The 21,853-nt window shown below is 60.7% G+C and overlaps 1 protein-coding gene across 12 annotated transcripts; it reads left to right on the top strand.

Annotated features, from left to right (window-relative positions):
• The first annotated feature begins 23 nt into the window (after positions 1–23).
• KDM6B (lysine demethylase 6B) lies at positions 24–21,606 on the top strand. 12 transcript variants are annotated; one of them, XM_055406137.2, is made up of 24 exons: positions 24–160; positions 6,890–7,006; positions 11,861–11,984; positions 12,242–12,384; positions 12,479–12,620; positions 12,846–12,944; positions 13,037–13,256; positions 13,366–13,458; positions 13,543–13,704; positions 13,787–13,969; positions 14,063–14,398; positions 14,479–16,661; positions 16,775–16,901; positions 17,030–17,135; positions 17,963–18,168; positions 18,293–18,357; positions 18,439–18,510; positions 18,607–18,755; positions 18,880–18,994; positions 19,100–19,287; positions 19,449–19,590; positions 19,856–19,982; positions 20,069–20,239; positions 20,350–21,606. In XM_055406137.2, exons 5-24 carry the CDS (start codon positions 12,484–12,486, stop codon positions 20,371–20,373), a joined length of 4,905 nt encoding a protein of 1,634 aa, XP_055262112.2. In that variant the 5' UTR covers positions 24–160; positions 6,890–7,006; positions 11,861–11,984; positions 12,242–12,384; positions 12,479–12,483; the 3' UTR covers positions 20,374–21,606. The 12 variants fall into 12 exon arrangements, with proteins under 12 accessions (XP_055262112.2, XP_055262122.2, XP_055262149.2 ...); XM_055406147.2 differs by having other exon boundaries at positions 11,865–11,984; XM_055406174.2 differs by lacking the exon at positions 24–160 and adding an exon at positions 1,743–1,994.
• Positions 21,607–21,853: the final 247 nt, after the last annotated feature.

A 21,853-nucleotide genomic window follows, 5' to 3' on the forward strand; every position in this document is an offset into this window, starting at 1 on the left:
GCTGGGGCGCGGGGGTTGGGGGGGCGGTGTTTGTGTTGGAAAATCCAACTGCGCCACGGGGCGGAGCGGCCCCCCCAGCCCCGTCCTGGGAGAAGGGGGGGCCGCTCGACCCCCTGGGCGACCTTGGGGAACCTGAACACCTGGGACACCCCAGAACCAGGTAACGGGGAGCCGCGAGGGTGTCTGGAAAGAGGGAAACCGTCTCGGCGCAGGGGGGGCGGGACGCCTGAGGCGCAGAGATGAGGATGGACGTTCGGGTCTCTGGAGAGGCACTGGGAAGAAGACTGGGTGCAGGACGTCTAGATCCTCTAGGAAAGGGTAGGGCGGCGTGAGGGAAGAACTGGGCGGCAGATGTCTTGGGTTCCGGATGTTGAGGGGGACCTGAAAGGACTCCCTGTCCCTCTAGGGCTGGGATTCCCCTTCCCGACACTAGGGCGGGGGCGCGGCGCTGCGGTCCATCTCTGAAGGGCAGGACTAAAGGTCAGGGTTTGCAGTTGGACTCTTGAGGGCGGGTGTGGTCAGAAAGGGATGTGTCTCAGGTCCTGGGGCCGCGTTAAGCCTCCCTTTGGTTCTTCCCACGGATGAGGTGTGTAGCCTCAGCTGCGACTCTCACACCGGCAGCCCCGACGGCCTCCCAGCGGTAGCCTTCGCCCCATCCCTTCGCGGCACCTCACCCCGCTGCACTCGGCCTCACCGCGCTAGTCTCCCCATCCCCGGTCCTGCCCCGACTCTGCCACCTCCCGTTCCGAGCTCTCACCCAGCCCGGGCCCTTCTCCACTGAACCTTCGCGACGTAGCCGCGAGATGGCGAGAGCGAGACGCGCACGGCGCGACTCAGGGTTCTGGGGTGGGGGATGTGGCCTTGAAAACAGCCGAAGCCCCCTGCCCGGCTAGAGGGAAAGGTGGGTTGAGGTGCTTGTTTGACTTCCTGTCATCTCGGCCCCCTCACAGGAAACTGTGGGCGGGAGGGCGAAGGGCAGGGGCGGGAGAGGGGCTCGGGGCTCATTCTCCGCCTCCCCGATCTGGGATAAATAGTGGGGAGGGGGCACGCGGGCAGGTTACTAAGCAACGGAAATTCGCTTCCTGTCGGCTGCGGCTTGTGGCTGACTTAGGATGGGAGTTGGCAGGGTGGGGGGCTGGGAGACCGCGGCGAAGGTCGAGGGCAGGTCGCCAGGTTCTCGAGACACACAGAGCCCTAGGAGGAAGCCGGGGAGCAGCGAGCTGCGCTGCTACAGAAACAGACTCGGCGTGAGTCTGGAGGGAGGCGGGACCCAGGAGCGGCGATGAGCTCCGCTCCCCTTCCCTCTTGGGGGTTGCTTGCCCTGTTGCCAGAGTAACTGGAGAGCTAGACTCCGGGGTCGGATTCCCGAACTGGCGCATCCACCCAATCCGCTCCAGCGGCTGCCCCTGACATCAGGGCCTTGGCAGCCAATGTGGAGGAGGCATCTTAGAGCGAAAGGAAGAGGGAGAGGGGAGGGGAAGGGTGGAGGCGGGGAGGGGGGAGCTGCCCGGGACCCGCACGTGCACTCCCACACGCTCGCGCCCACCCCCTCCCTCCGCCGCACACGCCCGAGTACCCCACCCTGCGCTTGCGCGGCGAGTCAGCGCTTACCGCGCGTCCCCCTTTCTCCTTTCTAGAGATTTGGTTCGCAAACGAGTACCGGGCTGCGCTTCTCAGCCTCTGGGGACCCAGACGTCTGGGTCCGTTAGCCTTCTTCCTAGGGATCTCGAGCAGTTAATGCCCAGCCTGGCGTGGGAGGAGCCAGCTACCTGTTCCCCACCCCAGCTGGCGCCCCACTCTCCCAGGTGGGCTGGGCGGAGCTGTGGTTTCCGGCCCCATATGCTCCACTGCTGCCGTCCCGGGCTCTGGCTAAAGTTGTCTCCCCAAGAGGAACCGAACGGGTATCAGCTCCCCTTCCCGAGGCTTCACGCGTTCGGGCCCGGCTGCTGTTGGCAGCAGGGAAGGGCACTGCGGGGAAGCCCCGGACGCCCCAGGTGACTCTTCCCGGACCATCACAACCCGTCTTCGCGTGAATTCCTCCCCTTTGATGTGCACCGAAATCTTTCCCATCCCTAACGTTTCTTCCCCACTCGCCCTGGTGCTCTTTGCACCTCCCTCGGCTCCTTTCGGGCTGTCTCTCCCGGTCCTCACTCGTCCTTCTCGGCTTCTCCCAGTTATATAACTCTTCCTCTCGCCGTGTCCTGATTTCAACTCCACAGACTCCGCCCTGGAACAGCGCGGGGAGGGGCAGGAGAGTTGGGACCCAGACAGATTCCGGCTGGCGGCCGGCTGGGCACAGGGGATCCCGCTGATGGGAGACGGAGCCCCGCGGGACCTGGTGCCCCCGCCCCCAACCTCCCCCCCCCCCCCACGCGCGATCTCGCCCAGGAGAGAGAAGGCACAGTATCTCAGAGGCGTGTCGGGACTCCGTCAGAAATGTGGGTTGGGAGGTCAGGGCTGGAGGCGGAGAGGAGGAGCCGAGAGGCCCGAGTCCCTGGGATTGGAGCCGCGTAAGGGGCAAAAGATAAGGGCGGGACGCCTGGGTTCCTTCCTTCCTCTCCTTTTTGGGTTCCCAGAATTCCTGAGTCTATTTCCCAGGAAGCTTAGCCCGCGGCTCCTCTCCGCCCCCCGGGGTCAAAGGTCTGTGTTAAAGGTGGCCTGGGATGATGTCACCCGTGCACGTGCCCTGGGATAGTTGCCAGGCGATGAAGCCTCCACCCCTTTCCATTCCAGCCCCCTCCCCCACCACAACCTCCGCCCCAAGTCCAGCTGCAGCCCCGTGCCATCTTTCCCCCTCCTCCCTTCCCTTGGCCTTAGCGTCCTGCAGGTGGGAAACCCTGGCCTGGAGTTTTTGAGGGGGAGGGGCACGGGTGTGGTGTGGTGGACTTTGCCCGTTTGCTGGGCTAAGCGAACCTTGGGTCACTTTTCCCTAGATTGGCACAGAAGAGCTTTCCCTCCAGGCCCACTGTACCCCCTGGAAAGAGCCTCCAAGCAGTCTTTTTCCTTTCCCACCTGCTGCATTGCCAAGAGACTCATGGCCCCCAACCCCGTATTGAGTTGAAGTGGGAGTGGTTGCCAGCCCCCTGGAGAAGAGCTGTGTGGTATATATACATCTGGACGCCAGCTCAGCCCTGACCTTAATCAGTGGCACCCCACCCCCACCAGTGAGGAAACGGGTCAAGAAACTATATGAGACTGAAAAGTCAGGGTCTTTATTCTGTGTAGGTGTGTGGATCTCTCTCTTGAAGGAAGGGGAATCAGTTGATAGCTACGGCGGCCCTTCTGTATTAAGTTCTGGGGCTGCTTATGGTATTGGAAAAAAATTGGTTTCTCTTTTCCTATACCTTTAGGGCTTGGATTGTCAGATCAGACCTGGATTCCATTCTCAGCTCTGCCACTTAGTGGCTACAGAAACTTGGAAAGGTCACAACCTCTCTGAGCCTCCTGTTCTTAGTCTGGAAAATTTAAATATCAATACTTACCTTGTAGGCAGTTGATAGGGGGAAAAAAATGAGATAATTTATGCAAAGCACTTAGCACAGTGCCTGGCACAGAATGAACACTGAATGCTTGTTATGAAATGCTTATTATTTTTAAATGCTGTTAGTTATTATTTTTGTTATTGTAGTTGGTAGGCCTGCTTCAAACTGGCCAAGACCTTAGGAGTGGGTCAGGGAGGAGTGGAGAGTGTGTGCTAATGTGGTCGGTGGGGGAAAGGGGGCTGGGGATTAGCTTCCCCTGCATTGTGCACTTTATTTGAGGAGGGCTTTCCTCAGATTTGTATTGCTTTCTTTGGGTTTATTTTTCCCCCCTTCTTGGAGAAGAAACAGCTAAGACTATTCCTCTGGCTGTGAAAATAAAATAATTGTCTTGTGGTTCTTGATTTTTGAGCAAGACCCCAGTCCCCTCCCATGTTCTCTGGAGCCTTTCAATTTTGCCAAGGGACTCTACAGTTTCCTTTGCGGGGACAGGGCTGGCTGAGGGGTGTGTAAAAGGTTCGGGTGGGTGGGCAGAGAGACTAGTGCAGGGGGCTGGGGGGGCGAGTAGTTAAAGGAAGAGACCGGAAGGGAGGAGGAGGGAGCCTGCTGGTGGGGAGGGAGGGAGGGGAGGAGGAGGTGGAGGAGGAGGAGGAGGAGGAGGAGGAGGGAGGGGGTTGGGGAGAGCCTGCTACAGTTCTTTGTTTGACTCCGGGACTCAGGGACGGGGAGGAGGAGGGAGGGAGGCCGAGGCTGCAAGCGCCGGGGCAGGCCCAGGAGGCAGAGGAGGGACCGTCTCCCCCGCCCCCCCAGCCCCCACTCCCCCCCCTGCTGCTCCCCCCCTCCCTACCCGGACTCCGGGGGCACCGCCGGGGGACAGACACCCAGCAGGTAACCCCGGCCTGGCTCGCCCTCCCCTCTCGGGTTTTCCTCCACACCCTCCTTGTGACCCCTTTCCCCGGTTCCGTCTCCCCGTTTCCCCCGGGCTTGCCTCTTTCCCCGTGGCCCTCGGTGTTCCATCTCCCCACTTGGGGTAGTCGCCCGCTGGCCGCGCCGCTGTCTCATGCAGCCTGACTCCCTTCCCCTGGACCGACAGCTTGTGCACCCCAGGTCTGCTTGCGGCACCTTTCGGGGCTCTGTCTGGCCGCTTCTCCAGGCTTTGCTTTCCTTCCGACCTATCTATCCCCTGGGGCTCCGAGGAAGGAGGGAGTCCCTGTCCTTTTCTCGCTCTCCCAGTTCCCCGCCCCCCAACTCTGGCCCCCTTTCTCCTTCTAGCAGTCTCTAGGGGGTGGGGAGAGAACCGGAATTTGGGGGGCCCTCTGGAGGGGCAAGGGGCTGTATGTCTGCCGGCGAAAGGGGCTGTGAGTGTGTTGGGGTGGGGGCGGGGGCGGTTAGAGACCCGGCTGCCTGTCTGTTGTCCCTTTAAATGGCCCTCACATTTCTGGGGACTTGTAGGGGGGAGGTGGCCAGCCGCCTGCCTGGGGGGCAGGGCCCTCTGTTCGTCCACACAATCAGGGGTGGTAATGATTTAAAGGGACAGCCTTGGTGTGGCCGCTGCCACCCTTGGCCAACTGGAGGGGGAGCCGGCAGGCCTTGTCTGGGGAGGCTTGGATGGTGAGCAGGGCATTTGAGGCTGAATCTGTCTCAGGGCCTGCCAAGTCTGGGACAGTGCTTTGGCTGGGACCTGCATGGAGGGTGACAGCTTGCCTGGGGGGCACTCAACCTGGGCCTTCTCCAGGGCCCCACCTTTGGGTTCAGGGACTCCTTGGCCAAGAATCCTTGAGTCTGAAGTACCGAGTCTGTCAGCCACCAGGTGGGGGCCACTGGCAGGTCTGCAGGTGAGCAGCCGGCCAGGCACATTGGAGCTGGCCCTTCAGCTCCCCCTTTTGTTGTTTGGTTCTGTGCACAAGAAAGCCCCAGCCCCTCCCCCAGCTCCCCCTTCCCGTCCACATGCCCCCACCCCCCCACCACACACACACACCCACCCCAGCTGTTGGACAGATGAATTACAGCCTCCGGCTTGGGGCCAGGACTGGTGAGGGATTAAAGCTTTGGGGCTGGCCCTTTAAATGGCTGTTGGCCCCTCCCCCACTCAAGTGTCCAGACACCCCATACACACCCTGCTGACCCCCTTGGATGCCCGTCACTTCTCTTGGTCTGTCCTAAGGCCTGCCGCTCCCCATTTTCTAGGCTTGACTCTCCTCAGCATTCCCTTCTCCCCCAACATAATACAAATGCTACAGACTGCACACACATACACACACACACTTACTCTCTGGTCTCACATTCTGAGAGTCCCTGTCCTGGAGGGTTCCAGCCTCAAGCTCCCTTCCCCAGCAGAAGAACCTTGCCTGCCTGGCCTCCCTAGCCTGCAGTTGACCACTACCCTGGCCAGGTGAGAGGCCTTGCATGGGTCAGAAATAGCACCTCCCTGGGGGCAGTGTCATCAGCAGCTGAAGCAGCTTGCAGCACATTGCATCATGGAGGCTGGGGGCTGGTGGCCTGAGTCTCTGGGGGAGGGGGAAGGATGGGGGCTGGAAGGCCAGAGAGTGGAGAGGCTAAATGCTGAGCCCAAGTGTCTGGGTCCTTAAAGCCAGAGAACTGTGGCTAAGAGGGCAGAAAACATAGGTCCCTGAGGAGTGAGTTTGAGGTGAGGACAGACAGGTGTGACCCCTGGATGGATACCTGATTCTTGGCCCTGGATATAGACACCTACCTTCTTGTCTCTGAGAGTTAGGAGGGGAGGGAGTGGGCCCCTATCACCTTCTTGGGCCACAGAGAGGAAGGAGGTGATGGGGAAACAGGATATGGCCTTGATGGGTGGATGGAAGGGAGACTTGCAGCAGAGGCCACTTCCAGACCCAGGCTTAGAGTCACAGTCCTTGATGAGGAAGAAGGCTCCTCCCTGCTGGGCCCGTTCATCTAGTCTGGCCACCTGTACTGCTCTCCACGACCTGCCTGCACCTGCCTGGGGGAAGGCAAGGGGGCAGAGTCCAGAGGGTGGGGTTGACTGGTGTCTTGATAAGGTTAGGGAGGAGGCAACGCTGAAGGAAGAGTTTCTGCAAAGCCTGAGGCCAGGACTGAAGCTGACTTGGGTGAGATGTCAGAGGTGGTTGGGACTACTTTGGGGCCAGGGACTCTCAGCGGGAAGGTCCAGTCAGAAGAGGGATCATGGGCTGGGTGTCCACTGTGGACTTAACGCCGGTGCTGTAGCATGGGCCATCACTCCCTGGTCCAGGCTGCTTCCTAAAGGGGAAGGCTCTTGGATTGGCTTTTTCTGGTTGCCATGGAAACAGATTCGATTCTCTCATCCCATCTGACCACCAGAGCCAGGTTTCTCCTCAATAAGGGGATAGGGGGCACAGGAATATTCTCCAGCCTGGGAGGTCCAACTTCTGACTTTTTTCTTTTAGGTTCCCCCAGGCACCATGCCAGCCCGGTAGTACCACCCACCTCACCCACTGTGGTCTGCTGCACCCTACTGCTGGGACACTGGTTCCAATGAGACAGGGCACACCGAACTCCACCTGGTAAGTCCTGCCCTGAGCAATGCAGTACCTCCCCCCAACAAGAAATCTTTCTGCACCCCATGCAAGAAAGATTGGTATGATCTAGATCATGCCCACGTCTCAGAATGGTCCAGTCCAATGCTGAGCATCCCCCCACCATGTGGTGATTGAGTGGTTCAGTCTTCCTCATTTATGGTGCTCCCCGCTGTTGCCTATGAATGGTTCATCCCTGTACTTCACCAGCCTCTTTAACTACCACCAAAAAATCTACCCCTCCCCAAGTGCCTCAACTTAGTTACTTATTGAATTAACCTGGGGTTTGCAGGCCAGAAAGTAGAGATAAGATAGCTGGAGGGATTTTTTTTTCTTCTCTTTTTGGAATGAGGAGGGCTTTGCCCTGGTAAGAGTTGTTGAACAGCTTGGCTTATGGAGGGTGATTGGAAACTGAATTAGAGAGATACTGGAGGCCATTGTCACAAAAACCTGCCTCTTCCGCTTCCCTGTCTCCTCTTGCCAGTTCCCTGCCTAAGGCCCTGCTCCATCCCCTCCTCTGCTCTACAGAAGAAATGATATCTAAGCTAGATACTTAAGTTCTCTTAAGTGTGTGGTGTTCATCTCCACTACTCAGTAATACTGTTTTGAGTGGGACTTAGAGAGTTTTCTTCTATGTATCTCTCATTGTTTGGCAAGATGTTTGGCACATTGGGGTGCCTCAGCGGAATTGTGTTGAATGCGTTAACTGAGTGAGCTTCATGGCCAAGAAACTGACGGCTTCTGAGAAATGCTGCAAAGCCTCCTACCTACATCTTCTCTAGAGGACATGAGACATTTGGGCTGGTAACGTGGGGGAAAGCTGAGGGACAGGCTGGGAAATGTCCTGTGAGGATAAAACCAACAGGGAATAGTACAGAGGCATTATAGAAGAGTGGTAAGAAGAAGGCTCTGGAAAGAAGCCTAGCTCTTACTCAAGGACTTGACCAAGTTATATAACCTCACTGAGCCTGTTTCCTCATCTGTAAAATGGGGTAGTACGATGTCAGGTTCTAGAGAGGAGTTGTTTTAAATGTCTATAAAGTGCTTAAACTGTACCTGGTATGTAGTAAATATTCACTAAGTGCTAGCAATTAACCATCACAATAGGAGCCACAGGGAGCTGTGAGGATAAGCAAGGTTGTTGAAGAATAGGACATAACTTAAATGAAGGCAGTGCCTGTGCCCTCAGTCATGTCTGACTCTTTGCAACCCCAAGGACTGTAGCCTATGGAGTGGGTTGCCATTGCCTCCTCCAAGGGATCTTCCCCACCCAGGGATCAAACCCACATCTCCTGCACTGGCGGGTGGATTCTTTACCACTGAGCCACCTGGGAAGTTCCACAAGTGAAGGCAGGCAAACCTCTAAATACTTGACTCAAACAGAAGGCTCACTGATCCAGCAAGACGTCAGGATGCGGGGGAGTGGGGCGAGGAGTCAGCAGGGTCAGCCTGCTCCAGTGTCTCCCTGACTCTGTTCAGGAACATGAAGGCAAACACAGAAGGGCATGTGCAGAGAGACACACGTGATCACGCAAGCGATGCAGAGGCAGTCCCAGACAAAAGACCGAGACAGGAGCCAGGCAGACACACAGACCGTGTAGACAGGCGTAATGACAGGAACGCGTCAGACAAGGCACTGAAGGAGACAAGATGAGCAGATATGCAGGTGCGCACGGAGACAGACACCGGGACCCACACACTGCCGACCTTGTCAGACAGACTGGTGAACACAGCGGTCCAGTCAGAGGCAGACACAAGGCTCGCAGTGACACACAGCGGGCCGGGGCCGGCACTGTCACTTCTCGGTGAGGGGCGGGGAGGGGCCAGCAGCGGGGGAAGGCTGGGAAGGGAATCCCGAGCGGGCTGCCTGCCCGGGGTGGCTGAGTCACAGCGGAGCCCCAGCCGGCGGCCCTCCCCTCGCCTCCCCCTCCCCCAGGTAAGAAGCGAGCTGTAACCCCTCGCTGCCACCAGGCAGAACGGGGCCTGACAGCGAGCGGGACGCGGCAGGGTTCCCGGGCCGGCTCCACCTCCTCGCGCGTGCCGCATGCCTGCTGACGGCCTGCTCGGTAATACCCTATCTGCGGGGTCTTGTCTTTGGCCGGCAAGTGAATCTGCGTGCTCACGTCTGGCCCCTCATCCCGCACGGCAGGAGCGGTGTGCGGCTCCTCCGGTCTCGCGCCCAGAGAGAGTTAAATGGGTGTGATTGATAGAGTGGGTCTCTCTCGGGGCTCTAGGGGGAGGGGGGCCGGTTAAAGTCCCCGAGTCCGGAGCCCGGATGGAGGGGGCGGAGCTGGGCTTAGCCGGGAGTGCCCGGATGGAGAGGGCGTGGCCTCGGCTGGAGAAGAGTTAACCCTTTCGGAGCGGCTGACTCCCAGGACTGTGGGTCCGACGGGAGAGGCTGGAATGTCTGCCCAGAAGTGTACCGTCCTCCCAGCCTGGCTTTGGCCGCGTGCGTCTGCCTCTCATCTGTGTTTGAAGAGCTTGTGGGTGTCTGTACCTGCTGGTGATTGTCCCCTTCCCTGGGTTAGTACGGACACCGGGAGTCGGGGCGGGCTATTCCTGCCCCAAAGCGAGAGTGGAGGTGAGAGTGGACCGCGGGTCGGCTGCCGGCCGCTGGGGAACAGGTGTGAGCGCGGCGTCGGGGCTGCCCGGCGCGGGGAGGGGCCGTCGTGGGGGAAGACGAGAGGGGAAATTCCGCGGGACCGGTGGGGAGCGGTGTGTGGGCTGAGTTGTGTCTGCCTCTGACTGTGTGTGTGTGTCTGTGTGTGTTCAGGGAGGCGGGGGCTGAGTCAGTGGGAATAAGGGGAAGGCTTTCTGGGTGACTCACGCTCCCCCACACCAAGCCTGAATCACACCGCGAGGGAGGGCTTTGTACAGGAGGTGGATGGGAAGTCAGGCGCCTTGGTCCCGGGTGGGGACAAGGACCCGAGGTGGTCGGCGAGAGTGAGTGTGTGTTTAGTGTACAGGAAGTTTTTGTTCTCGAGAGAGGGCTGCTGTATTCCGAGTACCGGCGTAGGGGTTTGTGGACAGAGGTGGAAAGGAGCTGGAGGACGGGACTGACTGTTTGAGGGAAAGCTGAGTCAGTTCCCCGTGGGAAAGGGGAAGTGGTAGAGGGGAAGTGTCATCATCGCTGAAGGGGAAGTTGCATTTCCTGGTAACTGGCAGCACCCTCGGCACCACTTCCCAGTCGGGGGTCTGTTCCTCCGATGTCCGGACCCTCGGTTCCCCGTTTTCCCTTGTCTGGTCCATGAGTCCCAGGACTTAGGTCAGGGCAACTGGCAAGGGCTATGCCTGACCGCAGTTAAGCGCTGTACTTGATGCAGGGCTTGGTAACTGACATACAGGCTGTTTGGTGAGGAGAGAGTTCTGACCGAAAGTCCGCGTGAATCGCGGAAAGGGTCCGCAGAGCCCCAGCGCCTACCAGGGTTCGCCGGGGACCTGTGGGGTCCAAGCACTAGCGTGCAAACAGATGACCTTGCCCTGCGGAGGGTGGACTGTTTTCACCAGAAACCTGCCTGCCCTTGTGGGCTGGGTGGAAATTTCCCCACAGGGCAGACTTCTCTCGGCGAAGGCGAACTTTCCAGCCACCCCCAGCCCCTCGTCGCGCGTTCTCCCCCGGCTTCCTGCCCGGCGCTAGCTCCAGCTGGAGCGCTGGCCCCGCCCCCGCCGCTTTGTACTCTACACTCTCCTCTCGCAGCTCTTTGTACTCTAGACTCTCAATGGACCGATCCTGGAGCGGAGCCGGCTTCCTACCTGCCGGGACGCCGGGTAGGCGGCAAGGGAACCATGATCCTGGGCTCGGAGAGGCGAGAAGGAAGAACTGGGGCTAAAGGGAAGGTGCCCAGGAATGGGAGCGCTGCTCCCTTCGTGGGTCTAGCCAGCACCGACGGGAAAGGGTTGGGGGGCGGGGTGAAGGAGGAAGTGAAACGGGTTCTGGGTTCTTTAAGGGAGTGGGCGGTGAGAGTGGGACAAGGGTGATGTCACCGCCTGGCGGGCCCCGCCCTCCTCCCTCCCGAAGGACCCCCCCGCCGTACTCTTACACACGCCGCTTCCGCTGCGCAAGTAGCCACGTCACGGGCAACCCCCGAAATCCCCCCTCCCTTGGGGGGCGGGGGCCACGTGGGCCGTGGGGAACCGCGTGGCCCTGGCGGGTAAGGACATAGAGGATACAGGAGCCACGCGAGAGGGACCACTCGGGACCGCAGTGCGCGACTTCTCAGAAGTTGGGGGATTAGAGGGGGTTTTGGTTTTGGGGGTCGGTTGGTATTGAAGACCTACAGAGCCAGGGGAAGTGGAGCTGGAGGAACTGGGTATGAAGCTGGGGACTTGACCATGTTTTGGGATGGGGGTCAGGGGTGGGGGGTGGAGCGCTCAGATCGCGGCGCGGGCGGGTTTGTGTGCCATAGAAGTTGCCCTGAGTGGCCAGCCCTAAGCAGTTCCTAGAGGGTTGGGGAGGTCAGAGGCTGGGCGAGATGAAGTGAGGAGCAGGGGCGACGCCTGTGTCGGCATTGTCCATCCGTGTGCCAGCCTTTCGTCTTCGGCGGCGGGGCAGGGGGCGTTTCGGGTGGTCTAGCGCGGACCACTGGCGGCTCTGTGGGCGTGTGGGACTTGTGGGTAGCTCCATGCTCCAGGCTGGCCCGAGTGTACGACCCGCCGCTTTCACCCGCATGGGTCGCAGGCTCCGCTTGCCTTGCCCGAGCGAGTGTCAGCTTGGAGATGGAGACCCTAGGTGGGAGCCGCGGGGTCACGTTGGGGTCACCCCGGGCAGAGCCCGTCTGACCGGCTCCGCCGCCCCTCCTCCCCCGGCAGCGGCTGGGCTAACCTTGCTCCTATTGGTCCCAGCCAGGCTGTTACTGAGGCGGAGACACGGGTGATGATTGGCTTTCTGTGGAGAGAGGAAATCCTGTGATTGGTCAGGTCTCCGGAGCTCGCCGACGCCGGGAGAGGACGCTCCCACGGAGGCCGGGTAAGCGGCCGCCGCGCTGCAGCTCGGCCCCCGGGGCTCCCGCCTGGAAACCTGGCAGCACAGCAACCCCATCATCCCGGCTTGCCCTCCCGCGTGCTCCACTCTTCTGGGCCTCCGAGGGTTCGTTAGGCCGGGTGGACTGCTCCTCGGGGATAGGCATCTCTGAGCAGATTAGAGACTTGTAGGGGCCACAGCCGGCGGCCCTGACTGTGTGCTGGCCAGCTCACCTCACTCCTTTTTCTCTCTCCTCTCCTTAGAATTGGCTGTGAAAAGCCCTGGGCGACTCTCTGGGAGCAGTGGGCACTCCTGTCAGAGCGGCTGGAGCGGGACCATCGCCCCAGGGAGCTGGGGCAGGGGGCCGTGCCCGATCTCCAGGGCTCCTGGGGCCACTGCTGACCTGGTAACGGAAGACTGGGCCCGGGTCGGCTGTGTATATACCCTGACAGCTCAGTCTTTGTCCTCTGTAGGATCATCATCTCTTCTCTTTGATTCAGGCTGGATGCATCGGGCAGTGGACCCTCCAGGGGCCCGCGCTGCACGGGAAGCCTTTGCCCTTGGGGGCTTGAGCTGTGCTGGGGCCTGGAGCTCCTGCCCGCCCCATCCCCCTCCTCGGAGCGCATGGCTGCCTGGAGGCAGGTGAGAACTTGTTCAGTCTCTGTCTCCAGGCATTCCTTTTCCCATCTCTGCTCCTCAGCCTCTGTCATCCATCTGGTGCCATCCCTCTCTTTTGCTGTCCGTCTGGCGGGCCTCAGTGTAGCCCTCAGCTGCTTTCTCCTTTTTCCTCACGGTTCTCCTCTTCCCTGGGTAGAGAGACGGGACTGTCCCACCTGCTGTAGGTTAACAGAGCCCTTCTCTTTCCAGGTGCTCTGCCAGCCTCGGGCAGCCCCCACTCTCTGCTCCCCTACCCCCTTCACACGGCGGTAGCTCTGGGCACCCCAACAAACCATATTATGCTCCAGGGTGAGTGCGGATTGAAAGGTGCTAGGGATGGGAGGTAAGGCTGGGCCTTGTTCCTCAAGCCTCACCACCTCCCCTCCCCTTCTGCTCTGTAGGACACCCACCCCAAGACCCCTCCATGGGAAGCTGGAGTCCCTGCATGGCTGTGTTCAGGCACTGCTCCGGGAGCCAGCCCAGCCAGGGCTGTGGGAGCAGCTTGGGCAGCTGTACGAGTCAGAGCATGACAGTGAGGAGGCTCTTCGCTGCTACCACAGCGCCCTTCGATACGGAGGAAGCTTGGCTGAGCTGGGCCCCCGGGTCGGCCGACTCCAGCAGGTGGGATGAGGCAGGTCGCAGGGAGCTGGGGTTGTGAGTTCTGACTCAGTGCCCTCATCTTCCATCTGCTTCTGACCTGTCCTCTGCACTCTCCCCCCCACCTTCTCAGGCCCAGCTCTGGAACTTTCACGCTGGGTCCTGCCAGCACCGACCCAAGGTTCTGCCCCCATTGGAGCAAGTGTGGAACTTGCTGCACCTTGAGGTGAGGCTGGACCTGGGTGGGCTAGGGACGAGGGCTGGGCCAGGTCTGCACCTGTGCCATTCTCTCTCTCCTTTTTGTCCTTAGCACAAACGGAACTACGGGGCCAAGCGGGGGGGTCCCCCAGTGAAACGAGCCGCTGAACCTCCAGTGGTGCAGCCTGTGCCTCCCGCAGCACTCTCAGGCCCCTCAGGGGAGGAGGGGCTCAGCCCTGGCGGCAAGCGCAGGAGAAGCTGCAGCTCTGAGCAGGTATGATGGCACCTGGGTGGTCAGCAGTGAGCGGGCAGGGCTGGGGTGAGGAGTGGGGCTCTCACACTCTCTTTTCTTCCAGACGGGCCTTCCCCCAGGGCTGCCACTGCCTCCACCACCATTGCCACCACCACCCCCTCCCCCACCTCTGCCTGGCCTAGCCACCAGCCCTCCATTTCAGCTGACCAAGCCAGGGCTGTGGAGTACCCTTCATGGAGATGCCTGGGGCCCTGAGCGCAAGAGTTTAGCACCCCCAGAGCGCCAGGTGAGCTCCCCTCTGTGGCCGCTTGCCTCTCAGCTACAGGTCGGTCCCTCTGTCCTCTGTTTCTCACGCGGTATCCTCATTTCTTACTGACAGGAGCAGCGGCATTCGCTGCCTCACCCATATCCATACCCGACTCCAGCTTACCCTGCTCACCCCCCTGGCCACCGGCTGGTCCCGGCTGCTCCCCCAGGCCCAGGCCCCCGCCCCCCAGGAGCAGAGAGCCATGGCTGCCCGCCTGCCACCCGTCCCCCCGGAAGTGACCTTAGAGAGAGCAGAGTTCAGAGGTCGCGGATGGACTCCAGCGTTTCACCAGCAGCAACCACCGCCTGCGTGCCTTACGCCCCTTCCCGGCCCCCCGGCCTCCCCGGCACCACCACCAGCAGCAGCAGCAACACTGGTCCCCGTGGCGTGGAGCCGAGCCCAGGCATTGTGAGTGACAGCCGCAGGTGGGGGGGGCGGGGTGTTGTGCCTGGAGCAGCCCTCTGACCACGGCCCTGCTCCTCTTGCAGCCCGGCGCTGACCATTACCAAACGCCTGCGCTGGAGGTCTCCTCTCACCAAGGCCGCCTGGGGCCCTCGGCACACAGTAGTCGGAAACCCTTCCTGGCGGCTTCTGCTGCCACTCCCCACCTGTCCCTGCCACCCGGCCCTTCCTCACCTCCTCCACCCTCTTGTCCCCGCCTCTTACGCCCCCCACCCCCCCCTGCCTGGCTGAAGGGCCCAGCCTGCCGGGCAGCTCGTGAAGATGGAGAGATCTTAGAGGAGCTCTTCTTCGGGGCTGAGGGACGCCCCCGCCCTCCTCCTCCCCCACTTCCCCACCGCGAGGGCTTCTTGGGGCCTCCGGCCCCCCGCTTTTCTGTGGGCACTCAGGATTCGCACACCCCTCCCACTCCCCCAACCACCAGCAGCAGCAGCAGCAATGGCAGCCACAGCAGCAGCCCTACGGGGCCTGTGTCCTTCCCCCCACCTCCTTATCTGGCCAGAAGTATGGACCCCCTTCCCCGGCCCCCCAGCCCTGCCCTGAGCCCCCAGGACCCACCCCTTGCACCCCTGACTCTTGCCCTGCCTTCAGCCCCTCCCTCCTCTTGCCACCAAAATACCTCAGGAAGCTTCAGGCGCCCGGAGAGCCCTCGGCCCAGGGTCTCCTTCCCAAAGACCCCCGAGGTGGGGCCGGGGCCATCCCCAGGCCCCCTGAATAAAACCCCCCAGCCTGTGCCGCCCAGGGTGGGGGAGCTGCCTGCCCGAGGCTCTCGACTTTTTGATTTCCCTCCTACCCCTCTGGAGGACCAGTTTGAGGAGCCAGCTGAATTCAAGATCCTACCTGATGGGCTGGCTAATATCATGAAGATGCTGGATGAATCCATTCGCAAGGAGGAGGAGCAGCAACAACAGGAGGCAGGCGCGGTCCCTGTCCCCCCGCCTCCTCTGAAGGAGCCCTTTGCATCTCTGCAGCCTCCGTTCCCCACCGACACAGCCCCAGCCACCACTGCTGCCGCTGCCACCACCACCACCACCACCACCACCACGGCCACCCAGGAAGAGGAGAAGAAGCCACCAGCCCTGCCACCACCGCCGCCTCTAGCCAAGTTCCCCCCACCACCCCAGCCACAGCCTCCACCACCCCCCCTCCCCCCACCAGCCAACCCGGCCAGCCTGCTCAAGTCCTTGGCCTCCGTGCTGGAGGGACAGAAGTACTGCTACCGAGGGACTGGCGCCGCTGTTCACACCCGGCCTGGGTCCTTGCCCGCCACTCAGTATTCCCCTGGTCCCTCATCAGGTGCTACCGCCCCGCCACCCACCTCAGCAGCCCCGAGCGCCCAGGGCTCCCCACAGCCCTCCGCTTCCTCGTCATCTCAGTTCTCTACCTCAGGCGGGCCCTGGGCCCGGGAGCGCAGGGCCAGCGAAGAGCCAGCCCCAGGCCCCATGGCCCCCGCCACGCCGCCCCCACCCCTGCCTCTGCCCCCTGCTCGCTCTGAGTCTGAGGTGCTAGAAGAGATCAGTCGGGCTTGTGAGACCCTTGTGGAGCGGGTAGGCCGGAGCGCCACAGACCCGGCAGACCTGGTGGACACAGCAGATTCAGCAGACAGTGGAGCTGAGCGATTGCTGCCTCCAGCTCCGGCCAAGGAGGAGAGCGTCGGGGTGGCAGCTGCGGTAGGACCCGGGAGCAGCAAGCGGCGGCAGAAGGAGCACCAGAAAGAGCACCGGCGGCACAGGCGGGCCTGCAAGGACAGTGTGGGGCGGCGGCCCCGTGAGGGCAGGGCCAAGGCTAAGGCCAAGGCCCCCAAAGAAAAGAGCCGCAGGGTGCTGGGGAACCTGGACCTGCAGAGCGAGGAGATCCAGGGCCGTGAGAAAGCCCGGCCGGATCTTGGTGGGACCTCCAAGGCCAAGCCACCCACAGCTCCAGGCCCTCCACCGGCCCCTGCCCCCTCTGTCCAGCCCACACCCCCAGCAACCCCTGCTGCTGGGAAGAAGGCTCGAGAGGAAGCTGCAGGGCCACCAGGGGTCAGCCGGGCTGACATGCTGAAGCTGCGTTCGCTCAGCGAAGGGCCCCCCAAGGAGCTGAAGATCCGGCTCATCAAGGTAGAGAGCGGTGACAAGGAGACCTTCATCGCTTCCGAGGTGGAAGAGCGGAGGCTGCGGATGGCGGACCTCACCATCAGCCACTGTGCCGCTGATGTTGTGCGCGCCAGCAAGTGAGTTGGGGGCTGTCACCTGGGAGTCTGCTGGCCTGGCCTGGTCTGGCAGGAGGACCCCTTACCCAGCCTACTGATATTTCTGTTTTAATCATTTCGCTGTCCTTCCACAGGAACGCCAAGGTGAAAGGGAAGTTTCGAGAGTCCTACCTGTCCCCTGCCCAGTCTGTGAAACCGAAGATCAACACTGAGGAAAAGCTGCCCCGGGAAAAACTCAACCCACCCACACCTAGCATCTATGTATGTGTGCCCTGTATGCTCAGAACCGACCCCGCCTGTGGATTTTAGGACAGGGTTGGGGCTGTTGGAGTGTCCTGAGCCTGGGACAGGGCTCTGACCCCAGCCCTGTCTCCTTGGTTGTTCCTCAGCTGGAAAGCAAACGGGATGCCTTCTCACCGGTGCTGTTGCAGTTCTGTACAGATCCTCGAAATCCCATCACCGTGATCCGGGGCCTGGCAGGCTCCCTGCGGCTCAGTGAGTGTGTGGGCAGAAAGGTGTGGGGAGGGCTGCAAGGATCTGGGACTTTGGGGACCTCTGAAAATCCCTGCTCTGGAAGACCAGACCATGGCTATAGTGAGCTCTCCTCAGTCACGTGTCAGCCATAGTTGACAAGTGCTCTGAATTGGGGGTCAGCTGACCTCAGGCTTACCTTCCATCTGTTTGAACCCAGCAGTAGGCAAGTGGAAAGGGAGATGTATCTCAGGATCTGGTTAAGAGTCATTTCTGGTTTTCTCGGTGATGAAGGATGTGAAGAATACAGATGGTGCAAAACCTGAGAAGCCTCATGGTTTAGGGCTTTCGTCTTTTTCAACTTTTTATCATGCACAATCTCAAACAAATACAAAAGTAAAGGGAAACGACACAGAATTATAAAATCAGTTTTGTTTTTTCTATACTTGTAGCTCTCTGTTACATATCCTCCCCTTCCTTCACTTTTACTTGAAGCACATTCTAGGCTTTCACTTGACAGAAACCTTTCATTGAATCCTGTGATGATGTAAAGAAACTGTTCTTCATTGAGCATACACTGTGTCAAGTATTCTGCATATGAAGCCTCATGTATACATGAAGACTCTGGGGGAGGGGCTGGGACTCGAGCAGCAGGGGGAGAAAGGGGGTTGGCTCTGATCCAGGTAAAGGCCAGGTCAGGGAGGGCCAACCCTCCTCCCAGCTTCATGAGGGGCTGGGGTTTTTTCTGGGTCGAGCTCTGAGAAGCCTGTGTCCACCCCATCAGAGGTGTGAGGAGCAAGAAGGGACAGGGTGAGTTGGGGCCTCACTCCCTGCTTGGCCCTCCTTTGCAGACTTGGGCCTCTTCTCCACCAAGACTCTGGTGGAGGCAAGTGGGGAGCACACAGTGGAGGTGCGTACCCAGGTGCAGCAGCCCTCGGATGAGAACTGGGACCTGACAGGAACACGACAGATCTGGCCCTGTGAGAGCTCCCGTTCCCATACCACCATCGCCAAGTACGCGCAGTACCAGGCCTCATCCTTCCAGGAATCCCTGCAGGTGAGAGCTGCCCATGCAGGCAGAGGTAGGGGGTGTGGGATCAGGGGACTTGGAGCCCTGGTTGTGGTGGGCAGACCCCAGGAAGGTGGCTGACCCAGGCCTGCCTATCCCTGTGGCTGAGCAGGAGGAGAAGGAGAGTGAAGATGAGGAGTCAGAGGAGCCGGACAGCACCACAGGAACCCCTCCTAGGTAGGATGCTTTGCCCCTGCCATTCATGACTGCTTCCCTTTCCCGCACTTCCCCACCAACCTGTGCGCTTCACTCCTGCAGCAGCGCACCAGACCCGAAGAACCATCACATCATCAAGTTTGGCACCAACATCGACCTGTCCGATGCTAAGCGGTCAGTGGGACTGAGGCCAGGCAGCTGGGGCAGGAATGCCAGTGGGTCGGCAAAGTCCAGGTAGTTCCTCACCTGGCTGCTCCCTCGCCCCCGCAGGTGGAAGCCCCAGCTGCAGGAACTGCTGAAGCTGCCCGCCTTCATGCGGGTCACCTCCACGGGCAACATGCTGAGCCACGTGGGTCACACCATCCTGGGCATGAACACGGTGCAGCTGTACATGAAGGTGCCCGGCAGCCGAACGCCAGGTGCGCTCCTAGCAGTGTTGCCGCTGGCGCTCCTCTGTCAACCAATGAGCGCCCAAGGGCGGGCTCCTCGCGCAACACAGGCTCGGCTCCCACTGACCGTACAGTTTTCTGTCGCCCCCTGCAGGCCATCAAGAGAACAACAACTTCTGCTCGGTCAACATCAACATTGGCCCAGGAGACTGCGAGTGGTTCGCGGTGCACGAGCACTATTGGGAGACTATCAGCGCCTTCTGCGACCGGTGCGCGCCGCCTTCCGCCTTTCTCCCAGCTCCCCAACTAGAGAAGCCCCCACGTCCTGTCCTTGGATCCCCAGGTTTCCATCTGACCCTGTGGTTCTCCTCCAGGCATGGCGTGGACTACCTGACGGGTTCCTGGTGGCCAATCCTGGATGACCTCTATGCTTCCAACATCCCTGTGTACCGCTTCGTGCAGCGCCCTGGAGACCTGGTGTGGATTAACGCAGGCACCGTGCATTGGGTGCAGGCCACCGGCTGGTGCAACAACATCGCCTGGAACGTGGGGCCCCTCACCGGTGAGAGAGTGGGGACAGGTGGTGGGGTGAGCCACTCAGCGGTGACGGACTGGGTCCCTGGGAAGTGAGCCCTGTAGAGGGGTGGGCTTGGAGGGCGCCAGGGCTGTGGCCCAAGTGGCTGGAGCTGTTGGTCACCTGTCGTGACCCTCTCTGGCCTGCAGCCTATCAGTACCAGCTGGCCCTGGAACGATATGAGTGGAATGAGGTGAAGAATGTCAAATCCATTGTGCCCATGATTCACGTGTCCTGGAACGTGGCTCGCACTGTCAAAATCAGCGACCCCGACTTGTTCAAGATGATCAAGTGAGGGAGGGCCCTGTTTGGGAGGGAGCCCATCCCCATCCGACCTGGCCCGCAGAACAATTCCTGGTTCACCCCTTCCCCCCGCCACCTCTCGGCCGGGTCAGTCCTGCGGGGCTGCTGTGCTGGGTCGGCTGACAAGGCCCCTGCTTCAGAAGCTTTGTTCTCTCGCAGTCTGAGTACATGAAATTTCTCCTGTGACGGGGATGTGTCGGGTGGTGACCGGGGAGGCCCGGCCCACCCCACCATCCCCTTGCCCTGCCCGCAGGTTCTGCCTCCTGCAGTCCATGAAGCACTGCCAGGTGCAGCGGGAGAGCCTGGTGCGGGCCGGAAAGAAAATTGCCTACCAGGGCCGGGTCAAGGACGAGCCCGCCTACTACTGCAACGAGTGCGATGTGAGTGCCCCCATCCCTGCTTCCCTGAGGGCCGGCGCTGTCCTCGGGCCTCCCTCCCTGTGACCGCCGCCCCCTCCCCGCTGCAGGTGGAGGTGTTCAACATCCTGTTCGTGACGAGCGAGAACGGCAGCCGCAACACGTACCTGGTGCACTGCGAGGCGTGCGCGCGGCGCCGCAGCGCGGGCCTGCAGGGCGTGGTGGTGCTGGAGCAGTACCGCACTGAAGAGCTGGCGCAGGCCTATGACGCCTTCACGCTGGTGAGGGCCCCGCGCGGTGGGCGAACTGGCAGGCGGGGACCGCCGGGGGCGCCGGGGCGGCCCGGGGGTGGGCGACCTCGCCCCTGAGCCCCGCCCGCTCTCTCCCGCAGGCCCCTGCCAGCACATCGCGATGAGGCCGGACGCCCCGCCCGCCCGCCCGCCCCGCAGGGCGCCGCGGGGCCACCAGCACACGCCTGGGCTGGACCTAGGTCCCGCCTCTGGCCGGGAAAGGGGGTCGGGCCCAGCCCTTCCACCCCATTGGCAGCTCCCCTCACTTAATTTATTAAGAAAAAATAATTTTTTTTAAACAAATATGAGGAAAAAAAGGAAAAAAAATGGGAGACGGGGGAGGGGGCTGGCAGCCCCTCGCCCACCAGCCCCTCCCCTCACCGACTTTGGCCTTTCTAGCAACAGACACAAGGACCAGGCTCCGGCGGCGGCGGGGGTCACATACGGGTTCCCTCACGCCTGCCAGCCGCCCGCCCGCCCGCCCGGCGCAGACGCACGCGGCTCGCGTATGTACATAGACTTTATGGCAGCCGAGGTTTTTAATGAGATTCTTTCTATGGGCTTTACCCCTCCCCCAGAACCTCCTTTTTTACTTCCAATGCTAGCTGTGACCCCTGTACATGTCTCTTGTTTATTCACTTGGTTATGATTTGTATTTTCTGGTTTTGTTTTTGTTTTTTGGATTTTAATTTATAACAGTCCCACTCACCTCTATTTATTCATTTTTGGGAAAACCCGACCTCCCGCACCCCAAGCCATCCCGCCCGCCCTTCCAGGGACCGCCTGCTGCCGGGCTGTCCCTGCGCCCTAGTGTGTGTCCGGGCCCGGCCCGACCGTCTCCGCCCGTCCGCCCTCCCGCCCTCGGCTCCAGCCGGGTTCTCATGGTGCTCAAACCCGCTCCCCTCCCTCTACGTCCTGCACTTTCTCGGACCAGTCCCCCACTCCCGACCCGACCCCAACCACGCCTGAGGGTGAGCGACTCCTGTACTGTAGGGGAAGAAGTGGGAACTGAAATGGTATTTTGTAAAAAAAGAAAAAAAAAGAAAAAAATTTTAAAGTTTTAAAGAAAGAACTATGAGGAAAAGGAACCCCGTCCTTCCCAGCCCCGGCCAATTTTAAAAACACGGACCTTCCCCTCACCACCCCACCCTCCCCTCTTTTCTTTTTAAGCGTGAAACAGCCCAGGCCAGGGCCTCACTGGGGCAGGGACACCCCGGGATGAGTTTCTCTGGGGCTTTATTTTCGTTTTGTCGGTTGTTTTTTGTTTTTCTCCTCCACGCTGGGGCTGCGGAGGGGTGGGGGATTTACAGTCCCGCCCCCTCGCACTGCACTGTCTTTCTGCCCCAGGGGCAGAGGGGTCTTCCCAACCCTACCCTTATTTTCGGTGATTTTTGTGTGAGAATATTAATATTGAAAATAAAATCAGAAAAAAAAAATCCTGTTTCGGTAAAGTGCTAGTGGTAGCAGGGAGAGCCCTGGGAGGAGGGCAGCGAGACCGTGATTGATGGGGAAGGACTGCGCAGACCCCGGCTAGGGGAGCCCCTCCCCGGAGGCGCCTGTGGAATGTCCAGAGCTCCGGTCTCTCCTTGGTATGGGGGGGTGCCT

Source organism: Moschus berezovskii, chromosome 20 (assembly GCF_049115385.1).
Source record: "Moschus berezovskii isolate FMDL1 chromosome 20, NW_MosBer_1.0, whole genome shotgun sequence".
NCBI lineage: Eukaryota > Metazoa > Chordata > Mammalia > Artiodactyla > Moschidae > Moschus > Moschus berezovskii.